At 52.7% G+C, this 26,638-nt stretch overlaps 1 protein-coding gene across 1 annotated transcript in view; it reads left to right on the top strand.

Moving 5' to 3' along the window:
* The first annotated feature begins 6,732 nt into the window (after nt 1–6,732).
* The window catches only part of GRID2IP (Grid2 interacting protein), a 57,146-nt gene continuing 37,240 nt past the window's right edge, over nt 6,733–26,638 (top strand). The window contains exons 1-2 of the mRNA XM_054496173.2: nt 6,733–7,161; nt 18,277–18,446. Of these exons, the coding sequence (XP_054352148.1) occupies nt 6,733–7,161; nt 18,277–18,446 (599 nt within the window). The remainder of the gene's footprint in view (nt 7,162–18,276; nt 18,447–26,638) is intronic.

The raw sequence follows: 26,638 nt of genomic DNA, 5'->3' as shown, positions 1-26,638 counted from the left end.
CCACTGTGGCGTTCTCTGTGAAACTGGATTCCCACACCCTTTTGGGTCTCACAGTCCCCTCCAGCATCACTGTTCCCTCTGAACCAAGTGATACACCCCACCCCAAAGCAACAACCTTGAATCCTCTCAACCTACCTGCCATGCTCTGGGACCTCGTGGATGGGCCGGGCCCCAGCCGTGGCTCGCCTCCACCAGGAGTAAGCAGAAGGGGCCGGCCAGCTTGGGCCCTGGCCAAGCCATCCAGTCATCCTGCTGGTCCACCTGGTAACTGGGGCCTTCTAGGGTTACCCAGAGGATCACTTTGCCTTAGAAACTCCAGCTGTCACTGCGGGCGCATCAGTAACTGATGCCAAGGCCCCGAGCAGCAGAGGGCCAGCCACAAGTGAGTGTCCTTGAGCGTCCTGGGAGCACTGTGCTCTGAACTCCATGGTCATTGCAGTCACCAGAGAGAAAGGTGAGCGGACCTGGGCTGGGGGCACAGCACCCACTCATCTGAGATCGGGGGCCCAGAGATGCCTCTTTCTCGTGCTCTGAGCTAGCCCAGTGATCCCCATTAAGAGCCTGCACTCCTGCTTCCAGAGAAGGGGAAGGAAAAGACAGAGGGCCAGGCTGTGGGCTCTGATGGGCAGAAGAGAGGGCTTGGGTCAGTCTGCAGGGCCAGGGATACATTGGAGGGCTTGCCAGGGTTCAGAAGCCCTGGAAAGTCAGTACTGTGGGCTGACCCAACCAGATTGGGTGTGGAGGTGTTAGAAGTTTCCTGCTTCGGCCTCTGATGGGCGGCCCTGCCACCCATCACAGGTGTGGGGTCCAGAACAGATGTGCATGGGGACGTGGGAATTGTGTCTCAGCCCCCAATTCGGTTTCCAACCAGCCCTTCCTTTTTTTTTTTTGAGACAGAGTCTCGCTCTCTCACCCAGGCTGGAGTGCAGTGTCACAATCTCTGCTCACTGCAACCTCCGCCTCTCGGGTTCAAGCAATTCTCCCGCCTCAGCCTTCCGAGTAGCTGGGATTACAGGTGTGCACCACCACGCCCGGCTAATTTTTGTATTTTCAGTAGGGACGGGGTTTCACCATGTTGGCTAGGCTGGTCTCAAATGCCTGACCTCAAGTGATCTACCCGCCTTGGCCTCTGAAAGTGCTGGGATTACAGGCATGAGCCACCATGCCCGGCCAGCCCTTCCTTGATGATGGGGAGCGGAGTCTCCTCTCCTGGTTGACTTCAGGCCTCTCCAGGACAGGATGATGCCCAAACCCCACCTGGGCACAGGGGACCATGGGAGCCCAGTGCTTTGCCACCAAGCGACAGAGGAATTGTCCCTGAGGCTCCATGCCTAGGGGCCAGCACCACAGCCTGGCAGCTGAGGATGAGGACTCCCGGGATGTGTTTGGATCTGATCCCGCCAGCCTCAGAGTGTGACAGCCTCTTTCCCACCTAGTGCGAGGAGTTCTCTCACTGGGCCCTCTGGTGGCCAGGTGACACCAGTTCTCACGGTGTGTCACTCAAGGAAAGTTCCTTCTAGTCCATTATAGGTCTCTTCCTCGTCCCCAGTCCCCAACTCTGCAGCTTCCTGGAAGTGTTCCCCAGGCGTCCTGGGAGAGGCTGCTTCTGCAAAGAAGACGGCCATAGGCAGATCTCCACACAGCTGCAGGGGGCTGAGCGGCACCCAAGCCCAGGGCCTTGCAAAACCAGCCCTCAGAGGTTCTTCCAAGCCAGTTCAGGAAGCCTTCACACACTCACCAAAACGACACTGACCACACCACATACTGCCTACGGTTTCAGAGGCCGCCATGGGTTCCTACAGGAAATCCCTGCTATAAACAGAAACACATACCAGACTGAGGCAGGAGGATCACTTGAGGCCAGGAGTTCAAGACCAGCCTGGGAAACATAGCAAGACCTGGTCTCTATTTTAAAAAATGGGCTGGGTGCAGTGGCTCACGCCTGTAATCCCAGCACTTTGGGAGGCCGAGGCAGGTGGATCATTTGAGGTTAGGAGTTCAAGACCAGCCTGACCAACATGGTGAAACCCCGTCTCTACTACAAATACAAAAATTAGCTGGGCGGTAGTGGCGCACACCTGTAATCCCAGCTACTCGGGAGGCTGAGGCAGGAGAATCACTTGAGTCTGGGAGGCAGAGGTTGCAGTGAGCCAGTATGGGTGACAGAGTGAGACACCGTCTCAAAAAAAAAAGTTATTGTTTTTGTTTTTTGTTTTTTTTGAGACAGAGTCTCACTCTGTCGCCCAGGCTGGAGTGCAATGGTACAATCTTGGCTCACTGCAACCTCCACCTCACAGGTTCAAGAGATTCTCCTGCCCCAGCCTCCCAAGTAGCTGGGATTACAGGTGCCCACTACCATGTCCAGCTAATTTTTGTATTTGTAGTAGAGACAGGGTTTCACCATGTTGGCCAGGCTGGTCTTGAACTCCTGACCTCAGGTGATCCACCCACCTTGGCCTCTCAAAGTGCTGGGATTACAGGCCTGAGCCACCACTACCAACCTTAAAAAATGTTTTAAAAAGTAAAACAGATTATAAAAAAAAAAAAAGACACACACAGATTGTTCCATCCAGCATAGTCCATCCTCACCTTTCCACTGGAGACAGATCTCCAGTCCCTCGCCAGCCCAATTGGCCTTTTTTGGAGGACAGAGCCACTTCCTCCCTGAGCCCATGCAAGAGCTAGGAGCCCAGAGACCTGAAATCAGCCACACCATCCTTCCCTGAGGAGGCCAAGAAGGAGAGTCTTACCTCCTCAAAGATTTGCTCAAAGGGCAAACAAATCCCCTCTCACCAAACGTCAACAGGAAATGAGATGAAACTCTTTTTTTTTTCCTTTGGAGACGGCGTCTTGCTCTGTCGCCCAGGCTGGAGTGCAGTGGTGCAATTGATCTTGGCTCGCTGCAACTTCTGCCTCCCAGGTTCAAGTGATTCTCCTGCCTCAGCCTTCCGAGTAGCTGGAACTACAGGCACATGCCAGCACGCCCGGCTAATTTTTTTATTTTTTGTATTCTTAGTAGAGACGGAGTTTCACCGTGTTAGCCAGGATGGTCTCGATCTCCTGACCTCGTGATCCGCCCACTTCAGCCTCCCAAAGTGCTGGGATTACAGGAGTGAGCCACCACGCCTGGCTGAGACGCAACCTTCATACGAGAGCTATTCTGTTTCCTCTTTACTTAGAGGTTTCTACCACTGAGTATCCCACTAGTTGCAAGTGATTGGAACTGAACTCTAAACAGCCTTAAATATTTTTAAATGTATTTATTTATTTACTTATTCATTTGTTTATTTTTGAGACAGGGTCTCACTCTACTGCGCAGGCTGGAGTGTGGTGGCACCATCATGGCTCACTGCAGCCTCCACCCCCTGGGCTCAACTGATCCTCACACCTCAGCCTCCCAAGTAGCTGAAACTACAGGCACGTGCCACATGCCTGGCTAAATTTTTGTGTTTTTTTGGAAGAGATGGGGTCTTGCTATGTGGCCCCAGGCTGATCTCCAACTCCTGAGCTCAAGCAATGCACCTGCCTCAGCCTCCCAAAGTGCTGGATTACAGGTGTAAGCCACTGTGCCTGGCCAATTTTTATTTCTTTTTAGAGGCACAGTCTTGCTCTGTCATCCAGGCTGCAGTGCAGTGATGTGATCATAGCTCACTGCAGCCTCAAACTCCTAGGTTCAGGCAATCCTCCCACCTCAGCCTCCTGAGTAGCTAGGACTACAGGTGTGTACCACCATGCTCGGCTAATTTTTCTTTTTTAAGACAGGATCTGGCTTATGCCTGTAATCCCAGCACTTTCGGAGGCTGAGGCAGGTGAATCACCTGAGGCCAGGAGTTTGAGACCAGCCTGGCCAACATGGCAAAACCCCGTCTCTACTAAAAAATACTAAAATTAGCCATGCATGGTGGCGTGCACTTGCAGTTCTAGCTACTCGGGAGGCTGAGGCAGGAGAATTGCTTAAACCTGGGAAGTGGAGGTTGCAGTGAGCTAAGATCGAGCCACCGCACTCCAGTGTGGGTGACAGAGCGAAACGCTGTCTCAAAAAAAAAAAAAAAAAGGCAGGGTCTTGTTCTGTTGTCCAGGCTGTCTTGAACTCCTGGGCTCAAGTGATCCTCCTGTCTCGGTCTTCCAAAGCCCTGAGATTACAGGTGTGACCCACCTCATCCAGCCAAACAGGCTTTAAAAAACAACTGCCAAAAAGAGGAATTTATGAGCCTGTGTTACTGAGAAGTCCTTTTGTCAAATGTAAGTTGGGTGCATTTCAGGCACAGCTGGATCCAGGAGTTCGGATGATGTCATAAGAACTGATCCTCCACAGCGTGGCAACATGGCTGCCAGCAGCCCCAAACTTTCGACGTCCATACAGCTAACAGACCCACAGAAAGACCGTTCTCTCTCAGGACCAATGTATCAACTCTGCAGGGGCTTCAAAAAGCCCTCTGTGGGACACAAAGGCTGACATACAGTGATTGGCCTTGTCAATGCCCACCCCTGCCACCAGGGCCAGTACATAAATGTTTGTTCCCCAAATCCCAGGGCATAGGAAAGAGGACATCAACCCACTCCACCTCCTACAACACGAGTGAGGGGAAGCCAGTGAGGGCATCCTCAAGCCAGGCAGGAGACGTCTGGACAGAGGTTTGAGGCTTTGCCTGAGGTGTGTGCGGAGGCTCTGTGGAGAGAGCCTTGGATGGGGGCCTGAGGGCGACCTGGCACTGCCATTCCCCAGCTGGGTGACCTTGGGTTAGGGCCCTCTCCTGTCTCAAGATGCAGACATGCCACATGCTGGGTCTGAGGAGGTTTCTGTTTTTTTTTTTTTTTTTTTGAGATGGAGTCTCGCTCTGTCACCCAGGCCGGATGGAGTGGAGTGCAGTGGTGCAATCTCCACTCACTGCAAGCTCTGCCTCCCGGGTTCACGCCATTCTCCTGCCTCAGCCTCCCGAGTAGCTGGGACTACAGGCGCCCGCCACCACGCCCGGCTAATTTTTTTGTAGTTTTAGTAGAGACGGGGTTTCACCATGTTAACCAGGATGGTCTCGATCTCCTGACCTCGTGATCCGCCCGCCTCGGCCTCCCAAAGTGCTGGGATTGCAGGTGTGAGCCACCGCGCCCAGCCTCTGAGGAGGTTTCTAAAGTCTCCCCCAGGCTGGGTGCGGTGGCTCACACATGTAATCCCAGCATTTTGGGAGGCTGAAGAAGGAGGATCGCTTGAGCCCAGAAGTTTGCGACCTGTCTGGGCAATGTAGTGAGACCCCATTTCTATAAATTTTTTTTTTAATTAGCTGGACATGGTAGTATGCACCTGTGATCCCAGCTACTCAGGAGGCTGAGGCAGGAGGATGACTTCAGCTTGGAAGGTCAAGGCTGCAGTGAGATATGATGGTGTTCCTGCATTCCAGACTGGGTGACAGAGTGAGACTCTGCCTCTAAAAAATAAAGCAAAATAAAATAAAGCCCCAGAGGCTGGGCACGGTGGCTCACACCTGTAATCACAGCACTTTGGGAGGCCGAGGCAGGTGGATCACCTGAGGTCAGGAGTTGGAGACCAGCCTGGCCAATATGGTGAAACCCTGTCTCTACTAAAAATACAAAAAGTAGCCGCACATGGTGGTGGACACCAGTAATCCCAGCTATTCGGGAGGCTGAGGCAGCAGAATCGCCTGAACCCAGGAGTCAGAGGTTGCAGTGAGCTGAGATCACACCACTGCACTCCAGCCTGGGTGGCAGAACAAGACTCTGTCTCAAAAATAAAATAAAATAAAATAAAATAAAATAAAATAAAATAAAGGCCCAAATAAATGAATGGTCTCTGAGGGACCAGTCTGCTCCAACATTCTGGGCTTCAGGAAGTTTGTGATTCATGCCAGATCCTGAAAGGGAATTTTGGTAGATGGAGAGGGGTAAGAAGAGGGATTAAGGTGTAGGGAGTGAGGAGGGCCCATGGAAGCCAAGTGTACCATGTAAGACAGTAAAACAGACCTGTGGAAGCAGGAGGGGCCCATGGAAAAGGGTGTGGCTGCATTGGTTAAAATTCCAAGGCACTCAAAAGAAGACTTTAAGGAAGGGCCACTTTTCTTTTACACCCCCTCCCCAATTTTGTTTTTAGTAAAAAAAAAAAAAACAAAATACAAGCCAGGCATGATGGCTCATGCCTGTAATACTAGCACTTTGAGAGGCCAAGGCAGGCGGATCACCTGAGGCCAGGAGTTCAAGACCAGCCTGGGTAACATGGTGAAACCCTGTCTCTACTAAAAATACAACAATTAGGCAAGCCAGGCACGGTGGCTCACACCTGTAATCCCAGCACTTTCGGAGGCCAAGGCAGGCAGATCACCTAAGGTCAGGAGTTCGAGACCAGCCTGACCAACATGGAGAAACCCCATCTCTACTAAAAATACAAAATTAGCCAGGCTTGGTCGCGCATGCCTGTAATCCCAGCTACTCGGGAGGCTGAGGCAGGAGAATCACTTGAACCCAGGAAGCAGGGGGTGCGGTGAGCTGAGATCGCGCCACTGCACTCCAGCCTGGGCAACAAGAGCGAAACTCTGTCTTAAAAAAACAAAAACAAACAAACGAAAAAACAGACAGATGGAAGGGAATTGAGACAAAGACAGAGTCAGAGGGAGGAGGCAGAGATAAGTAGAGGCCTTCAGTGGCCCATGCCCTGGGCCTTTGAGTGGCTTTGGAGCCACAGAGCTGCAAGGAAATCCCTGTTCTGTCTCCAGTTCTAGGTGCATGGCCACCGCTGCCACGCCAGCCACCAACCAGGGCTGGCCAGAGGACTTTGGCTTCTGGCTAGGTGGCTCCGGCCCCTGCTTCGTCCTGGAGGTGGCCGAGGGGAGCAGCGCGCATGCCGGAGGACTGCGGCCAGGAGACCAGATCCTGGAGGTGGAGGGGCTGGCGGTGGGCGGTCTGAGCCGCGAGCGCCTCGTGCGCCTGGCACGGCGCTGCCCACGTGTGCCGCCCAGCCTGGGCGTGCTCCCGGCTCCCGACGGTGGCCCCGGCCCGGGATCCGGCCCCGCGGCCCCGACCACAGCCTTGCGGGCCCCACGGTGCGGCCGCGGCCTAGCTCTGGGCCGTGAGCTACTTCGCCTGGCTGGCCGCAAGCGCCCGGACGCGGTGCACCGAGAGCGCAGGCGCAAGGCCCAAGAGTTCAGCCGCAAGGTAGGGAGCGGGGGTGGGAGGTGGGAGGTGGGCGCGGGGAGGAGGGGGCTCATAATGTGGGCAGGGAGCGGGCGGGGCGCCGCTCTCCCAGGGCCGGAGGTAAGGAAACTTCTGGGGTCAGATTTAACAGAAATATGGGAATGCTCAACTTCAAAACCTTGCATCTAATTTTGCATTTTTTTTTTTTGAGACAGAGTCTCGCTCTGTCGCCCAGGCTGGAGTGCAGTGGCCGGGTCTTGGCTCACTACAACCTCTGCCTCCCAAGTTCAAGGGATTCTCCTGCCTCATTCTTCCAGTAATTGAGATTACAGGCGTTTGCCGCCACACCCAGCTAATTTTTTTTTTTTTTTTTTTGTATTTTTAGTAGAGACGGGGTTTCACCATGTTGGTCAGTCTGGTCTCAAACTCCTGACCTCAAGTGATCTGCCCGCCTCGGCCTCCCAAAGTGCTGGGATTCCAGGCATGAGCCACTGCGTCTGGCCTAATTTTGCAATTTTTATTCACTTGTGTTTCTTTTTTATTAAGGTACTATAGGTGTAAAGTGCATTAAGTGTACAGCTTAAGAAATTTTCCATATGCATGCACCCTTGAATAACCACCCTCTTGATCAATATATAAAATAATAGGATATAGATAAAAATATAATGTAGACTATAGAATAATTGACACCAGAAGGTTCCCACGTGCCCCTTTCTCTGTCTATCCTTCCCATTAGAACTTAACTGCAGGCCAGGTGCTAGGTGTAATCCTAGCATTTTAGGAGGCCAAGGTGGGAGGATCACTTGAGACCACGAGTTCAAGGCCAGCCTGGGCAACATAATGAGACACCACCTCTACAAAAAAAAATAAAAAACTAGCTGGGCATGGTGGTTCATGCCTTATAGTCCCAGCTACTCAGGAGACTGAGGCGGGAAGATCGCTTGAGCCTCGGAGTTTGAGGCTGCAGTGAGCTATGATTACACCACTGCATTCCAGCCTGGGTGACAGAGTGAAACCCCATCTCTAAAATAAAAAGATAAAATAAAAAGAGCCACAGATATCGCTTCTTGGCCCTTCATCTAAGATCAAGTGTAAAAGAGCCAGTGGGGCGAGGTGGCTCACGCCTGTAATCCCAGCACTTTGGGAGGCTGAGGAGGGCTGATGGCTTGAACTCAGGAGTTTGAGACCAGCCTGGGCAATGTGGTGAAATCCCGTCACTATGCAAAATAAAAAAAAAAAAAACAGCCAGCTATGGTGGCGCGCGCCTGTGGTCCCAGATACTCGAGGGGTTGAGGTGGGAGGATTACTCGAGCTTGGAAGGCGGAGGTTGCAGTGAGCTGAGATCATGCTACTACACTGCAGCCTGGGTGACAGAGTGAGACGCCATTCCCCTCCCCACCACTCCCCTGCTCCAAAAAAATGTGTAAGAGTTGCACCTGTTCTAAGCCCCCACAAAACCAGGATTAGGCCTGCCCTTGCACAGTGGCCTGGCTGGCTTGTTGGCTGCAGGAGGCCCTAGTTTGGGTTCACCAATCTGCCAAAGGCATTTCCTCTTGACTTTGGCACCAACCAGGCTGTGATAGACTGCAGGTGGAATATTAGCGTGGTCCTGAAGATTAAGAATGAGGAGCCTGGAATGGATCAGACCTCCAGCCACAAGAAGAACCCCAAGGCCTGAGTCACCTGCACAAGTGGGGAGTGGCCACAAGGCAAGATGGAGGCACCATTCAGAGACCCAGAGCTGGGATGGAAAGAGGGAGGATAGAGTCGGTCTCAGGCCTGAATCCCAAGCAACACCTGATTTGCAGGAACCTGCCATTTAATGGACAGATCCAGGCAATTCCAAGAAACCTGGGATGTGACATGGTTATAAAAGAAGAAGCTGCCTAGTATGGTTACATCTACCCCAGGCCACTGACGAGGTCCCAGTACAGCAACCTTCCACACCACTCACCTTCACTCCTGTCCTCCAGGGCTTTCAGATGGGGTCCTAAGGCCTTTATTTCACTAATACTTGAATGGAACAAAAAGTGAGCCTGTGTGTGACTAGGAAATAGTCCGGCGCCAAGATACTCAGTCCCTACCCCTGCCTGGTTATCGGGCTCCCGTGGACGTGAAGCCTGGAAACTCAGTATTTGCTTGGCGGCTGGGACACTTAAGCTCACAGACTTTTTTTTTTTTTTTTTTTTGAGACAGAGTCTCACTCTGTCACCCAGGCTGGAGGGCAGTGGCGCAATCTCGGCTCACTGCAACCTCCGCCTCCCAGGTTCAGGTGATTCTCCTGCCTCAGCCTCCCAAGTAGCTGGGATTACAGGCATGCGCCACCATGCCCAGCTATTTTTTTTTTTTTTCTGTATTCTTAGTAGAGATGGGGTTTCACCATATTGACCAGGCTGGTCTTGAACTCCTGACCTCGTGATCCACCTGCCGTGGCCTCCCAAAGTGCTGGGATTACAGGCATGAGCCACTGCGTCTGGCCGACTTTTTTTACATTATTTTGATTTTTAATTTTTGTGGGTACCTAGTAGGTGTATATATTTATGGGGTATCTGAGATATTTTGATACAGGCATGCAATGTGAAATAAGCATGTCACGGAGAATGGGGTACCTATCCCCCCAAGCATTTATCTTTTGAGTGTCAAACAATTCATCTACAGCATTTAAGTTTGTATTTATTTTTTTGGAGATGGAGTCTCGCTCTGTTGCCCAGGCTGGAGTACAGTGGTGTGATCTCAGCTCACTGCAACCTCGGCCTCCCGGGTTTAAGCAATTCTCCTGCCTCAGCCTCCCAAGGAGCTGGGATTACAGGCGCCCACCACCACGCCTGGCTAAGTTGTGTATTTATAGTAGAGACATGGTTTCACTATGTTGTCCAGGCTGGTCTCGAACTCCTGACCTCAGGAGATCTGCCTACCTCGGCCTTCCAAAAGTGCTGGAATTACAGGCGTGAGCTACTGCACCCAGCCTAAGTTATTTTAAAATGGACAGTTAAGTTATTATTGGCTATAGTACCCTGTTGTGTTATCAAGCTCGCAGACTTTTCCTCCACGGAAGGGAATCTACTCAGTTCTGCCCCAGCAGCACTTGGCCATGGGGTTTGGGAGGTCATGGAGCCTGGAAACTGTCGGAGTTTGACTATTGCAGAAATGCCTCCCAGCCCACTGCCCAGGCATCAGGTCCCCACCCACTCTGGCCTCCTCCAGTGCCCAAGCTTGGTCCAGTCCTAACCCCTTCCAAATTAGCCCCCTCAGGAGTGTCTCCTCCATCATGTACCCTAGCCTGATCCCCTGAATGGGCTTTTCTGACCCTGAGTAGACCAGCCTCTGTGGCCAGATACACACACTCGCATACACACAGGACTCAACTCCAGCTTCCCTACATCACCAATGTCCAGATCTTCCAAAGCTGTGACTTTCTTCCTGTACCCACAACAGGCTCTGCTGCTATAACAAACAAACCCAACATTTTTTATTGTTGTTGTTTTTGAGACAGGGTCTAGCTCTGTTGCCCAGATTGGAGTGCAGTGGTGCAATCATAGCTCACTACAGCCTCCAACTCCTGGGCTCAAGAGATCCTCCTGCCTCAGCCTCTCTAGTAGCTGGGACCACAGGTGTGCATCACCACACCTGGCTGATTAAAAAAAAAAAAAAAGATTGGGGAGATGAGGTCTTGCTATGTTGCCCAGGCTAGTCTCAAACTCCTGGCCTCAAGCAATTCTCCTGCCTCAGCCTCCCAAAGTACTGGGATTATAGGTGTGAGCCACTGTGCCTGACCCAAAATCAACATTTTAGTGCCTTTGCACTACAGAAGTTTACTTTTCACCCACAGAGTCCTCTAGGGGGTCAGTAGACTTTCTAGGGTGGCTTGATGTCCATACGAGGTCTCAGCATTTCAGACTCCTCCATCTCGATGTGAAGCTTCAGGGTTCCCTATGGAAGAGGAAGAGAGCATGGAAAATTGTGCATCTGCTCTTATGACAGCACCTGTCCTCAATGCTCATTGGCCAGAACTGGTTACCCTGCTCCTCCCTAAGGATGCTGGGAAATGTAGTCTAATGAGTGTCCAGGAAAGAGGGAAGACCTAGAAATATTGGTGAGTGCGAGTAATGCCTGCTACAATCCCAGATCACCTGCCATGGAACCAAAGGTCTATCCCAGACTCCATCTAATCCCTGCAGAATTGGAAGGGGGCACGTTCAGAGCTCCAAACAGGGCAGGATGCAAAAGAAGTCCTGCCCAGGAGCAAGGCTGGGCAGCAACCCACTGAGGATAGAATCCGACAGGCTGCCCAGGCCAGCTGCAGTGTGTTTTCTGGCAAGGAGGAATGGGGAAGTGGAGGATTTCGGTTAGGGCTCGCTGGGCACCCACAAAAGCTGAGAGTGAATCTCCAAAAATGACTTCCTCAGGAAGATGAAGGGCCTCCGTGGAGCCCAGTTGGTTTTCTATGTTTTTTTTTTTTTTTTTTTTTTTTGAGACAGAGTTTCGCTCTTGTTGCCCAGGCTGGAGTGCAATGGCGTGATCTTGGCTTATTGCAACCTCCGCCTCCTGGGTTCAAGCAATTCTCCTGCCTCAGCCTCTCAAGTAGCTGGGATTACAGGCATGCACCACGACACCCAGCTAATTTTGTATTTTTTTTTAGTAGAGACCGGCCAGGCTTGGTGGCTTGGCTGGGCACGGTGGCTCACACCTGTAATCCCAGCACTTTGGGAGGCCAAGGCAGATGGATCACCTGAGGTCAGGAGTTCAAGTAGAGATGGGGTTTCACCATGTTGGTCAAGCTAGTCTCAAACTCCTGACCTCAGGTGATCCACCTGCCTCTGCCTTCCAAAGTGCTGGGATTACAGGCATGAGCCACTGCACCAGACTGGTTGGTTTTCAATCACCAGCCCTCCAATTCTCGCCTGCGCTTTCTGCCTGCCCCAGTTTTTCCTCCTTGAAGTGGCTGATATTTAATAGAAAATCCATTAGTGTCCCGTGATGATACCTCATGCTTAGATGTAGGCTGAGAACATCTGGGTAATAACTGACACCGAAACCGCACTGTGGCACGGGCCCCAGGAGGGAGGAACTATTTTTTCCTCTTTCTTACATAAAACGTCTCTGCAGCCAGCCATGTTCTCCTTTGAATTGAGGTTGCTGCTGACTTTGATTTCCAAACCGGCAACCTTCCCCAGCACAGCGCATGCGTGGGGAGGGGGCGGCTGGTGCTGCCAGCCTGGCCCACTCACAGGGAGGGAAACAGTGGTGAGCTGGGGCGGCAGGAAGTGCAATGCAAGGCTGCTTTTTGGTTCAGTCCCATCCACATTCGCCGAGTGCCTAATATGTGCCAGGCACTGTGCTTGGGGCTGGACAGGCATGAGACCCTGGGTCATCACACCTGGGTGGGGGAGACAGACGGTTACACAGACTCATGGGGTGTTTGGGCTAGGATTCAGATGTGCACAGAACGTGGCCTCTGACTGGAAACCCTCGAAGCCTCCCGCTACTTCTCCTCCCCTTTTGGAATCATCTAGAAAGCGGGTGGATATACGGTTGCGGAGTTCAAGAGCGAGCTCTGGGCTGAAGATCGAGGTCTGAGAGTCACCGTCTGGGGTTCTTGGCCGGAGCGGGGTCGTGGAGAGCCTCAAGTGCAAGAGTGAACTGCAGTGGCAAAGGGCAGTGGTACAGAAACAGCACGTGTGGATGGCTCCAGACTAGAGAAGGGAGGAGAATGAGCAGCTTTCGGGATCGAAGGAGGATTGTCTTTTATTTATTTATTTATGGAGAACAGGGTCTTGCTCTGTCACCCAGGCTGGAGCGCAGTGGTGTGATCATAGCTCACCGCAGCCTTGATTTCCCGGGCACAAGAGATCCTCCTACCTCAGCCTCCCAAGTATCTGGTAGCTGGGACTACAGGCGTGCACCACCACATCTGGCTAACTTTTTCTTTTCTTTTCTTTTTCTCTTTGAGACGGAGTCTGTCTCTGTCACCCAGGCTGGAATGCAGTGGCGCAATCTCGGCTTACTGCAAGCTCCACCTCCCGGGTTCACGCCATTCTCCTGCCTCAGCCTCCGGAGTAGCTGGGACTACAGGCGCCCGCCATCACGCCCGGCTAATTTTTTTCTATTTTTAGTAGAGACGGGGTTTCACGGTGTCAGTCAGGATGGTCTTGATCTCCTGACCTTGTGATCCTCCCGCCTCAGCCTCCCAAAGTGCTGGGATTACTGGCGTGAGCCACCGCGCCCAGCCGACTTTCATTTTTTAGAGACAGGATCTGGTTATGTTGTCCAGGCTGGTCTCCAACTCCTGGCCTCAAGCGATCCTCCCACCTTTTCCTCCCAAAGCTCTGGGATTATGGGCATGAGCTGCTGTGCCCAGCTTGTTATTTATTTATTTATAGCCTGAAAGAGACTTGAACATTTATATAAGCTGCAGGGAATGGAGAAGTAAATATGCTGAAAACCATGCAGGCCGGGCGCAGTGGCTCACACCTGTAAACCCAGCACATTGCAAGGCTGAGGCGGGTGGACCACCTGAGGTCAGGAGTTCGAGACCGCCTGGCCAACAAGCAGAAACCCTGTCTCTACTAGAAACACAAAACATTAGCTGGTTGCGGTGGCGGGCGCCTATAATCCCAGCTACTCAGGAGGGTGAGGCAGGAGCATCGCTTGAACCCAGGAGACAGAGGTTGCAATGAGCCGAGATCATGCCATTGCACTCCAGCCTGGGCAATAAGAGTGACACTCCGTCTTAAAAAAAAAAAAAAGAAAGAAAGAAAAAAGAAAAAGAAAACCATGCATTTACCAGTCATTGATCATGGGCCTATGATGTGCAGGACAGGGGAAACAGCCATGAGCAACACAGACAAGGAGCCTGACTTCACACACCTAACATTACCGCAGGGGAAGAGACAGTAAGCAAGTGGATTAATCAATACACAAGCTATTAAAGATCATGATAGGCTGGGCGCAATGGCTCACGCCTGCAATTCCAACACTTTGGGAGGCGGAGGTGGGAGGATCACCTGAGGTCAGGAGTTTGAGACCAGCCTGGCCAACATGGTGAAACCCCATCTCTACAAAAATTACAAAAATGAGCCGGGCGTGGTGGCGTTTGCCTGTAATCCCAGCTACTTAGGAGGCTGAGTCAGGAGAACTGCTTGAACTCAGGAGGTGGAGGCTGCAGTGAGCCAAGATCCCGCCACTGCACAGAGCGACAGAGTGAGCGACAGAGTGAGACTTCGTCTCAAAAAATAATAATAATAATAAAATTAAATTAAATTAGCCAAGCACAGTGGCGTGCACCTGTAATCCTGGCTACTCGGAAGGCGGAGGTGGGAGGATCGCTTGAACACAGGAGTTCAAGGCCACAGGGAGCTATGATTGCACCACTGCACTCCAGCCTGGGCAACAGAGCAAGACCCTGACTCCAGAAAAAAAAGATGATGATGAATAAAGTGGAGGCATAAACAGGGTGAGCTGAGAGTAATGGGACCCACTTTGACAGGGTGGCCAGGAAAGGCTGCCTGATGAGATGATCTTTGAGCTGAAAGCTGAATGACAAGTAGGTGGCAGGAAGAAGGGGTGGAGACTGGGAATGGTGAGGTGTCTGTGGCCTGGTGGTTTGGCCTTGACTAGGAAGAGGGCTTTTTTTTTTTTTTTTTTGAGACAGAGTCTCGCTCTGTCACCCAGGCTGGAGTGCAGTGGCACGATCTTGGCTCACTGCAACCTCCGCCTCCCAGGCTCAAGCAATTCTCCTGCCTCAGCCTCCCAAGTAACTGGGATTACAGGCGTTTGCCATCATGCCCAGCTAATTTTTGTATTTGTAGTAGAGATGGGGTTTCACCATGTTGGCCAGGCTGGTCTTGAACTCCTAACTTCAGATGATCCACCCACCTTGGCCTCCCAAAGTGCTGGGATGACAGCCATGAGCCACCACACCCGGCCAGAAAAGGGCCTCTTCAACCTCTGAGAGCAGAGGATGGAAGAGAAGGACGCAGAGTCTGTTGAGAAGTTTGGAGGTGGATGAGGGTGAGAGAGGCGGGGCCTGACCGCCCCAGTTCAGGCTGAAGTTGCACCCACAAGTCCTCGAGAGAGGGAGACGTGAATGACTCATGGACTCACTCAGCCGCCCAGCCTTGCTTCAGGGTCAGCTCCAGCTGTCAGTGCCCAGAGACAACCAGACCCTCAGCCAACAAGGGAGGGGTCTCATGGAGTATGTGCTTTCAGTGGCTAAACTGTATGACGTGTGGGCAATTTGATGATTTTTAATATGTTCACAGGATTGTAACACCCATCACTACCATCCATTTTCAAACAATTTGATCACTCTAACAAGAAATTCTGCACTCCTTAGCCATTACTCCCTATTTCGTGGTTTTATTTTCTTATTTATTTATTGAAACGGGGTCTTGATCTGTTGCCCAGACTGTATAGTGCAGTGGTACAATCTTGGCTCACTGCAGCCTCAACTTCCTGAGCTCAAGTGATCCTCTCACTTCAGCCTCACAAGTAGCTGAGACTACAGGTGTGCACCACCACATCTGGCTAATTTAAAAAAAATTTTTTTTGTAGAAATGGGGTCATGCTATGTTGCCCAGGATGGTCTTGAATTCCTGGTCTCAAACAATCCTCCTGCCTCGGTCTCCCTGAGCACTGGGATTACAGGTGTGAGCCATTGCCCCCGGCCCTGCCAGGATCTTGCCTCCCACCTACTTTGGGATTTTCTTTTTTCTTTTTTTTTTTTTTTTTTTGAGATGGAGTTTTTGCTCTTGTTGCCTAGGCTGGAGTACAATGGCAAGATCTCGGCTCACTGCAACCTCCGACTCCTGGGTTCAAGCGATTCTCCTGCCTCAGCCTCCCAAGTAGCTGGGATGAATAAAGGCGCCCACCACCACGTCTGGCTAATTTTTGTATTTTTAGTAGAGACGGGGTTTTGCCATGTTGGCCAGGCTGGTCTCGAACACCTGACCTCAGGTGATCCGCCCCCCCCTTGGCCTCCCAAAGTGCTGGGATTACAGGTGTGAGCCACTGCGCCCGGCTGAGATTTTTCTCTTTGTTTTTGGCCTAGATAGCCAAGAAACTACAGATATCTCCCACATGGATGTACTGCAATTATTTAGCCCCTACTGTCAGATACTTATATTGCTGCCAACGTCTTAGTGTTAGAAATAATACACAGGTGAACCACCTCACTCATACGTCATCGTGCATGTGTCTTGTCAGGATGTGTCTAAGATAAATCCTACATGTGAGATCACTGGGTAGAAGGATGGGCTTTGGACACACTTAACAACCTGCCTTCCAGAAACATGACCATTTGCATGCTCATTTCCAACATGATCATTTGCACGCTTGTTTCCAACGTGCCCATTTGCACACTCTTTCCAATGTGTCCATTTGCACGCTCGTTTCCACCATGTCTATTTGCATGCTCCTTTCCAACGTGATCATTTGCACACTCGTTTCCAACTTGCCCATTTGCACGCTCATTTCCATTGTGTCCATTTGCACGCTCATTTCCAATGGCCACACACTCCTGTGTGCAGATGTGCCTTGATTAGTATCAGCTGGTTTGTGGACAAAGACAAAGAAACAAAAGTTTGGAGAGAGAATTGAGGGAGTCAAAATTCAGGGCTAAGCTGACATACCAGGACTTTTTTTGTGGAGTCAGAATGTTCTCTGTGGGATCTCTCAGCGCACAGTATGGAAGGGAATGTAGTATTATAATAATAGTAACTAGCAATTACTGAATGCGTGGTGTGGTTTTAAGCTTTTATATTAATTCCTTTGATCTTTACAATATTTATTAGAACAGCTCTCTTTGGGTTTGAATCCTGACCCTTCACTTTCACCCCGTGACGCCGTCACCTCTACCAGCCTCAGTCTCCTTACATGGAAAATGAAGATGCTGGCCAAGAGAGGTGGCTCACACCTGTAATCCCAGCACCTTGGGAGGCCATGGTGGAAGGATCACTTGAACCCAGAAGTTTGAGATCAGCCTGGGCAATATAGCAAGACTCCATCTCTACAGAAAAAAAAAAAATTTAATTAGCCAGGTCTCTTTAAGTAGATGAGGGATTATAAAAAAACAGATTAGCCAAGCATGTAGGCACATACTTGTGGTCCCAGCTACTCGGGAGGCTAAGGAGGGAGGATCACTTGAGCCCAGGAGGTCGAAGCTGCAGTAAGTTATAATCACACCACTGCACTCCAGCCTAGACAACAGAGTGAGATGATGCCTCTAAAAAATTAAATTAAAATAAATTGGCTGGGTGCGGTGGTTGACACCTGTAATCCCAGCACTTTGGGAGCCCAAGGTGGGTGGGTCACCTGAGGTCAGCAGTTTGAGACCAGCCTGGCCAACATGGTAAAACCCCGTCTCTACTAAAAATACAAAAAATTAGCCAGGTGTGGTCGCAGGTGCCTGTAATCCCAGCTACTTGGGAGGCTAAGGCAGGAGAATCTCTTGAACTTAGGAGGCAGAGGTTGCAGTGAGCCAAGATTGAGCCATTGCACCCCAGCCTGGGTGACAGAGTGAGACTCTGTCACAATAAATAAATAACAATAAATTAAAAAATTAAATTAAAATAAATAAATAAAATGAAGATACTAACCAGGAGACCAGGCCCACTTCGCAGGGCAGATATGTAGTTAGAAATGGCATGATATGGCCGGCCGCAGTGGCTCACGCTTGTAATCCCAGCACTTTGGGAGGCCAAGGTGGGCGGATCACCTGAGGTCGGGAGTTCGAAATCAGCCTGACCAACATGGAGAAACACTGTCTCTACTAAAAATACAAAATTAGCCAGGCGTGGTGGCGCATGCCTGTAATCCCAGCTACTCAGGAGGCTGAGGCAGGAGAATCGCTTGAACCCGGAAGGTGGAGGGTCTAGTGCGCCAAGACTGCACTACTGCACGGCAGCCTGGTGACAAAGTGAAACTCCGTCTCAAAAAGAAAGGAAGGGAAGGGAGGGGAGGGGAGGGAAAGGGAAGGGAAGGGAAGAAGGAAGGAAGGAAGGAAGGGGCATGGTATGGGCATAGCACTCAGGTGGTACGCCCCCGTCAGCCATCCCGTGGAGGTAAACTGAGGGAGGAAAGGAAGGAGGAGAGCAGTTCTCCAGGGTTCCACTCTGGATCCCTTTTGGTCATTCACAGGACTCCTCCTTGCAGGTGGATGAAATCTTGGGGAACCAGCCAACTGCCAAGGAGCAGGTGTTCGCCGCACTGAAGCAATTTGCAGCTGAGCAGCGGGTGGATGACCTGGTGTGGGCTCTCACCCTGGCGCTGCCCCGAGAGGCCTGCGGGCCACTCCTGGACAACCTCAGGTACTGCAGGCAGGGGGCAGGATAGACAGGCAGGGTGGGTCTCACTTAGAGCCGTCATTCCCCCACAACCACCCCAGGCACCCCTTCCAGCCCAGGTGGGAGATAATAGATGGTAGCCTGCTCTTGAACGGCATCGCAACATACCTGCAAGCCCCAAACAAGGGTAGGCCAATGACCCTGAGAAGGCAGCTGTTGGCTCTGCCAGATGCCAGGGTACCACCTTGAGTGATGGGAGAAGGGCCAGGACAGACCTCAGAAAGTATCCACCTTCTGATCCAAAGTCACCACCTTGGCCAGGCACGGTGGCTCCTGCCTGTAATCCACGTGCTTTGGGAGGCTGAGGTGGGAGAACCGCTTGAGGCCAGGAGTTGGAGACCAGCCCGCGCAATATAGAAAGACCCCATGTCTATAAAATATAAAAATTAACTGGGTGTGGTGGTGCATGCTTGTAGTCACAGCTACTTGGGAGGCTGAGGCTGGAGGATTGCTTGAACCCAGGAGGATGGGGCTGCAGTGAGCTATGATTGTGCCATTGTGCCACTGCCCTCCAGCCTGGATGACAGAGCAAGACACTGTCTCAAAAAAAAAAAAAAAAAAAAAAAAGGTCACAGTCTGCCCTGCTCCACCCCAAAACCTAGATTGTAAAAATCTCCAACAGGATACCAGACACTTCCAATTCTTTATTGAGACAGGATAATGGCACAATGTGAGGGCAGGGAAGCCCAGGACTGTGCCACGTGGGGCTCTAGTACCCCTCCCACCTCCACCCTACAAACCATGTGTGCTCTTGGCCCTTTGATTTCCTTTCTTTCCTTTCTTCTCTCTCTTTCTCTCTTTCTTTCTTTCTTTCATCTTCCTTTCTTTTGAGACAGAGTCTCACTCTATCGTCCAGGCTGGAGTGCAGTGGCGTGATCTTGGCTCACTGCAACCTCTGCCTCCCAGGTTCAAGCAATTCTCCTGCCTCAACCTCCCGAGTAGTTGAGACTACAGGCACCACTATGCCCGGATAATTTTCGTATTTTCAGTAAAGATGGGGTGTCACCATGTTGGCCAGGCTGGTCTCCAACTCCTGACCTCAAGTGATCCACCCACCTCGGCCTCCCAAAGTGTGTGGATTACAGACATGAGCCACTGTACCTGGCCTGATTACTTTTGTTTTGTTTTGTTTTGTTTTGTTTTGAGACAGGGTCTAGCTCTGTCGCCCAGGCAGGAGGGCAGTGCCATGATCTTGGCTCACTGCAGCCTCCAACTCCTGGGCTCAAGTGATCCTCCTGCCACAGCCTCCTGAGTAGCTGGGACTTCAGGTGCATGCCACCATGCCCAGCTAATTTTTGTATTTTTTTAGAGATGAGGTTTCACCATGTTGTCCAGGCTGGCCTCAAACTCCTGAGCTCAGTCAGTCGCCCACCATGGCCTCCCAAAGTGCTGGAGTTACAGGCATGAGCCACGGTGCCCGGCCCTTTGATGCCTTTTGATGATGATGATGAATGTGTGCCAAGGACCTCAGCAGAACCTAGAGGAACACTCTTTCACTGAATCACCCAAGAGCTGTTATTAACCCCATTTCCCAGAGACAGACTGAGGCTCGGAGAGGTTAGGAGGCTGGCCTGAAGCCACACAGCAAATTGGTAGCAGTCACAGGACCACGAGCAGGGTCAGCGGTGCACTTTCTGCTCTTCCACTCTGTTTTGCTCGAAGCTTTTTTGAATCGGAGTCTTGCTGTGTCACCCAGGCTGGTGTGCAGTGGCATGATCTTGGCCTACTGCAACATCTGCCTCCCAGGTTCAAGTGATTCTCCTGCCTCAGCCTCCCAAGTAGCTGGGCGCCACGACGCCACGCTTGGCTAATTTTTGTATTTTTAGTAAAGACGAGGTCTCGGCCGGGCACAGTGGCTCACGCCTGTAATACCAGCACTTTGGGAGGCCAAGGCGGGCAGATCATGAGATCAGGAGTTTGAGACTAGCCTGGCCAACATAGTGAAACCCCGTCTCTACTAAAAATACAAAAAATTAGCAGGTTGTGGTGGCAGGCGCCTGTAATCCTAGCTACTCGGGAGGCTGAGGCAGGAGAATCACTTGAACCTAGGAGGCAGAGGTTGCAGCAAGCTGAGATCGCGACACTGCACTCCAGCCCTGCCAACAGAGCGAGACTCTGTCTCAAAAAAAAAAAAAAAAAAAAAAAAAAAAGATAGGGTCTCACCATGTTTGCCAGGCTGGTCTCGAACTCCTAACTTCAAATGATCCGCCCGCCTCAGCCTCCCAAAATGCTGGGATTACAGGCGTGAGCCACTGTGCCCGGCCTGCTCTAAGTTTATTTGTCAGAGGAAAAAAAAATCCTGGTGGGTCCTCACCTGGAGGGACCCAGGAATCTCGTGACTCCACTTCCATCCTTGGAGGCCCTCGCTGCCTGCCCAGCTTGGACCAAGCCCCCTCTGGGCTGGACTGCTGTTCTCCCTTCCCGGATCCCGCCGGGTTTCCCTCCTCACCCAGCCTCCTGGGCCTGCGACTGCTCCCCCATCCCTCCCCTCCCCCTTCCCGGACTCAGCCCGCCCCCTCCCCTTGCTGCCATTCACCCCGCAGCCTGCCCCTCCCTCTGGGCCTGGCCAATGTCAGGGACTGGGCTGGCCACCCTCCCCGCCCCCCACCCCACCCCAGCCCCGGCGCAGCTCTCGGCTCTGCAGCGGAGCATAGGCGACCACCACCGAAAGAGGCCACCATGAGCTGCCTGGGGTGAGTAAGGGGTGAGCCCCTTGCTAGGATAATCAGAAGAGGGGAAAAAAAGAAAAAAGTTATTTCTAGAGCCGAATTTGCCGCGGCGATGATGCGCTGACTCTGAGCGCTTCCTGGGGAGCTGATTGACAGGTAGCCCCCCCGTCCCGCCCCTCCCCACCAGGGATGGGCCAGCGGGGCGCAGGTGGCCCAGCTGTCCCCCAGGAAGTTGGCTCGCTCGTCTCCCGACTGCTGGCAGCCGGGCTCGGCTGGAGGCCCTCTCGGTTCTCCTCTCCCCACAGCGCTGCCGGTGTCTGTTCCTGCCCCCTCCCGGGCCAGCCCGCCTGCCACCCGGGACAGCCCCACGCCCGCCTTTCCAAGCCGCTGCTGGTCCCCAAGCCGCCGGCAGCCGCGGCAGCGGGTCGGGCAGGGCGCGGGAGGGGGAACCCCCTTGGGTGCGCTCGATTTAGAGCCTGGGCAGCGGGAGCCCTGGACACCTGGGGATGCCCAGTCCCCGCAGCCTGAAACGGCAGCCTCTGCTGTAAGCGCCTGTCAAGTGTGCCAGGAAAACTGGGGAGGCTGCTGGAGGAAGGGGCGGCACCCAGCTGGGCCCTGCAAGGAGAACGTTACCCTGGCAGTAGGGCTTCAGCCACCCCGCACCTCTTCAAAACCCCCACTTCCCAACAACCCCCTCCCCAGGGCTGGCCTGTCACCCATGGCCCCACAGTGTGCTGGCCTCTAGGGTGGCAGCGATCTTTGGGCAGCCCCATCTGGAGAGAGGTCAGAGGGGGCATGGAGATGCCACAGACGCAGCTGTGATTCCCAGGGTTGGGTGCCAGTTGATGGCTAACTCAGCACAGAGCAACCAGGGCAGGCTTCTTGGAGGAGGCAGCAGGAGGTGGCGGTGCTGTGGCTTAGTGACTGGTGGGGTCTGGTGGTGCATCCTGTGGATGTGGAAGGACAGTCCCCAAGGAGAGTTCAGATGGGCCAGGTGCTAGCCACAGAGGGTGAGGGCAGTGCCACCCTGGCCTATGGCATCCAACAGACCCCAGCTGTGAACAACCCAACAGGGAGTAGAGGGGACCACAGAGAGCCACTACTTGGGCCCTAGGACCCCACATTGAGAAGAGACAAGGTTTAATTTTTTAAAGAATTTATAGAGACAGGGTCTCACTATGTTGCCCAGGCTGGCCTGGCCTCAAGAGATCCTCCCATCTCAGCCTCCCAAAGTGCTGGGATTACAGGTGTGAGCCACTGTGCCCCACCAAGAGGTAAGGTTTAAGTGAGAGTTTGAACAGCCAAAGGGTGGTAGGCAAAAAATATACACGTGTGTGTGTCAAAGCTCTGCAAAGAGGCCAGGACCCACCCAAATCAGAGAGGTGTGGCCTCACTAAAGGGTGATCCCAGTGGCCAAAATAGAAGGCTTGGGGAGAAGGAGAAGGGAGCAGTGACACCATGAAGCTAGGCCATCTAGCAAAGTAGCCACTAGCCACACATGGTTATTTAAAGTTAAATGTGGCTGGGCATGGTGGCTTATGCCTGTAATTCCAGCACTTCAGGAGGCCGAGGCGGGTGGATCACCTGAGGTCAGGAGTTCGAGACCAGCCTGGCCAACATGGTGAAACCCCGTCTCTACTAAAAATACAACAATTTGCTGGGCAGGGCCCGGCGCGGTGGCTCACACCTGTAATCCCAGCACTTTGGGAGGCCGAGGCGGGCGGATCACCTGAGGTCGGGAGTTTGAGACCAGCCTGACCAACATGGAGAAACCCCGTCTCTACTAAAAATACAGAATTAGCTGGGGGTGGTGGCGCATGCCTGTAATCCCAGCTACTCGGGAGGCTGAGGCAGGAGAATCGCTTGAACCTGGGAGGCGGAGATTGCAGTGAGCCAAGATCGCGCCATTGCACTCCAGGCTGGGCAACAGGAGTGAAACTCTGTCCCAAAATAAATGAATAAATAAATAAATAAATAAATTAGCTGTGCATGATGGCAGATGCCAATAATCCCAGCTACTTGGGAGGCTGAAGCAGGAGAATGGCTTGAACCTGGGAGGTGGAGGTTGCAGTGAGCTGAGATCAAGCCACTGAGTCAGCCTCCAGCCTGGGTGACAGAGCCAGACTCTGTTCCAAAAAAAAAAAAAAAAGTTAAATGTAATTAATATTTGATAAAATATAAAGTTCAGCTTCTCAGTCTCACTAGCCACATTCCAAGCACACAACAGTGACGTGACATATGGCTAGCGGCTACCGTACAGGACCAGGTGGATGTAGACCTTGTCCGTTGTCACAGAACGTTCCCTTGGACAGCGCTGCTGCTGTAAAGGGTGAAATGGGTCCGTGTTCACCATGTAAGCAGGAGGTCTCCTCTTCCTTCACCACAACAGTTAATCCTGCGACTGGGAGGCTAATTTGGGTCTGTCCCCAAAGGGATCCCAGTCTGATGAAGTGAGAAAATGGCTTTCTAATTAGGACAGGCCAGGCAGTTTGGAAAGTGTGACGTGGCCAGGAGGGAACAGGAAAGCAGAGTCAGCTTTGTGGTCCGCTAGCATTTCAGGAAATATGGGTGGTGGGGTGGGGGGAAATGGGGTGTCAGGTCAGGGGCAGGTCATGGTAGAAGCTGGGATTTGGAAACCGGACAGACCCGGCTTGAATACAGGTCCACTCACTGGCAGTGCAACCTCAAGCAGGTTCACTGACATCTACGGTTTGTCTGTAAAATGGGCTTGATAGTTTCTGGGTGTTCTCAGCAGGGTTCTTGGTAGGAAACCATGTAAATGAACTTGGCCAACTGAAAGCAGGAAAGAGGTGAGTTGAGAATCTAAGGGTGGTGTGTGAGGGACCATTTGCACCCCGTCACCCTCTTCTGCTTCAGTGCCAAGTGTCACGAACACCATAATATAGAGTTATTGGGACTGGGTGCAGTGGTTCATGCCTGTAAGCCCAGCATTTTGGGAGGCTGAGGTAGGAGGATCACTGGAGCCCAGGAGCTTAAGGCCAGCCTAGAAAACATAGCAAGACCCCATCTCTTAAAAAAAAAAAGTTTGAAAATGAGCTGGGGCAGTGGTGCCTGCCTGTAATCCCAGCGATTTTGGAAGCTGAAGCAGAAGGATTGCTTAAGGCCAGGAGTTGAAGACCAGCCTGGGCAACAGAGCGAGACCCCATGTTTACAAAAAAAAAAAATTAAAAAATTAGCCAGGCATAGTGGTACATGCCTGTAGTCCTAGCTACCTGGGAGGCTGAGGTGGGAGGATCACTTAAGCCCAGGAATTTGAGGCTGCAGTGATTCATGATCATGCCATTGCACTCCAGCCTGGGTGACAGAGCAAGACTCTGTCTCTAAAAATAAATAAGAGAGATATTGGGAGAATTCTATGAGATGTGTAGATAGAAGCGCCAGGCATAAAATATGTGCTCAATTAGTATTGGCTTCTCTTAGGGAAGCTCTTGTTCCCAAGAGCAGGTGTCTCAAGTAGGGCACTGCTGACATTTGGGAGCTGATATTTCTCTGTTGTCGGGGGCTGTCCTGCACATTATAGGATGTTTAGCAGCATCCCAGGCCTCTATGCCCTAGATGCCAGTAGCACAACCCCCTGTCAGTTGTCATTTTATAACAAACGAAATGCCAAGTGACTGCCAAATATCCCCTGGGTGGACAAAAATCACGACTGGTTGAGAAGTACAGCTCTGGAGGAATCTTAGGCAGTGCCTTTTGCTGGAGCAGACACTTCAGGGAAGTCTGGCTGTTGCCTGTCCCCTGGTGATCACCTGGTGACTGGGTGACCACTTCATGCTGCCCTGGGTCGCCTGGCCACAGGCATGAGCAGCTGGCCCCACTGTGCCCATGGAGACCTGACTCTGAGGTAGCATGCCTAGATTCGACCCTGGGCATCTGCTCCCTGGTTGCATCTCCTGTGCCCACAGCACGGTGGATGGTTTTCAGAGCCTTTGGCCATGTGTGGTTCTGGATTCTGGGCCACTGCAGCTGGCACAATACAACCAGGAATGGCTCCAATCATAATGGGATGGCTGGGGCCCCACAGACATCAGAGAGCTGTGCTGGCTGGGAGGCTTGTCAGCTGCTTCTCTCCCTGGCAGCGCTGAGGACAGGGCTTGGGGAGGGCACGGCATGAGTGGGCACTGGCTCCAGTTTCTGGCTGCTTCCAGGAAGAAGTACAGCCACAGGAGGTCACGGCAAGGTGATGGTCTTGCTAGGGCCAGGAATGGGGGGCTGCGGTGTATTGGGGAGCAGTGCGTGGACAGTACCAGAGACCGATGATCAGACCAGAGGGTCCTCCCTGTGCTGCCCACAGGTACCCACAGGCTGCCCCATGGGAGCTGTCCCTCTGAGTGAGACAGAGGGAAAGTCCCGGGGCATCTTGGCTCTGCTGTTCCCGCCTGTCTTTGGAGAGGGCCTCATGCTGATGTTCTGGTTGGGGGTGCCCCTGAAGGGCCCCTCCCCAGGATGTGCCTTGAACTGGTTACCCCAACTCTCATTTGTTCCTCAGGCCTGATTCTGGGCCTCTCCAGAGGCAGTCGGGACTGCTTGAGACATGACACGCAAGCAGGCACGCTGGGGTCCCCTCCTGCTGCTGTTCAGGGGATGGCAGGCCCAGAGCCCCCAGGGAAGAGTCCAGACCTCCTTTCCTGTGGCGTCCCTCTCCTCCCCTTTGATGCTCCTCCCCTCTTCTCTCCTGGCAGGGCAAGATGCGCAGCTCAGGGAGGCCCTCTACTCGCTCCCTCCCCACTCACCTGGGGGTTGTCACAGCCTGGGCGCCCTGTCCTCACTCACACTGACTCCCCAGGCCTCAGACACTCCACCTCCTCTGTGTTTTGGAATTCGGCTTCTTGTCCCATCCCAACAACCCCCTCTGGGTCACCTCCCAGCATCAGTCCTCTCCTGGTGTGCCAAAACCTTTGGAGTCCTTCCACCTCTCCTTGAACCATGAAACCCTCCCACGGCTCCTTCCTCTTCCCAAAGTGGGGTCTCAGCTGCTGACCACGGCATTCAAAGCCTCCCTATCCAGCCTCTTCTCGGCCACAGCCGATAATTAGCCAGGCATGATGGTATATGCCTGTAGTCCCAGCTACTTGGGAGGCTGAGGTGGGTCCCTCTCCGACCCCGGGGAGGGTAGAGAGGGCTTCTTCTAGCCGGCCGACTCCTGCTGAGCCCTGGAGGCCCAGCGCAAGGGCCATCCCCTCCGGAAAATATTGCATGCTCTACCAAAGGCCGTCGGGGCTTCCTCTGAACTGCGGGGACTCGCCGCTGTGTGGGGGTCCGGGGCGCAGTAGCTGGAGAGTACGCAGGCGAGGATCCTGGGAAGGGAATAACGGAGAGAGCCAAGGGGAGTGAGCGCGGCGGCTTCAAACCGCCGCCAGTTTCCGCTGCACCCCAAAGCGACCAACAGGGTCCCAGCAGGGGAGAGGCGGGGCCACCGGGAGGGGGCGGGGCCACCAAAAGGGGGCGGGGCGGGGCTGCGGGCCG

This window comes from Pongo pygmaeus, chromosome 6 (genome assembly GCF_028885625.2).
Source record: "Pongo pygmaeus isolate AG05252 chromosome 6, NHGRI_mPonPyg2-v2.0_pri, whole genome shotgun sequence".
In the NCBI taxonomy this organism is placed as follows: Eukaryota; Metazoa; Chordata; class Mammalia; order Primates; family Hominidae; genus Pongo; species Pongo pygmaeus.
This window is presented reverse-complemented; position numbering and strand designations above follow the sequence as displayed.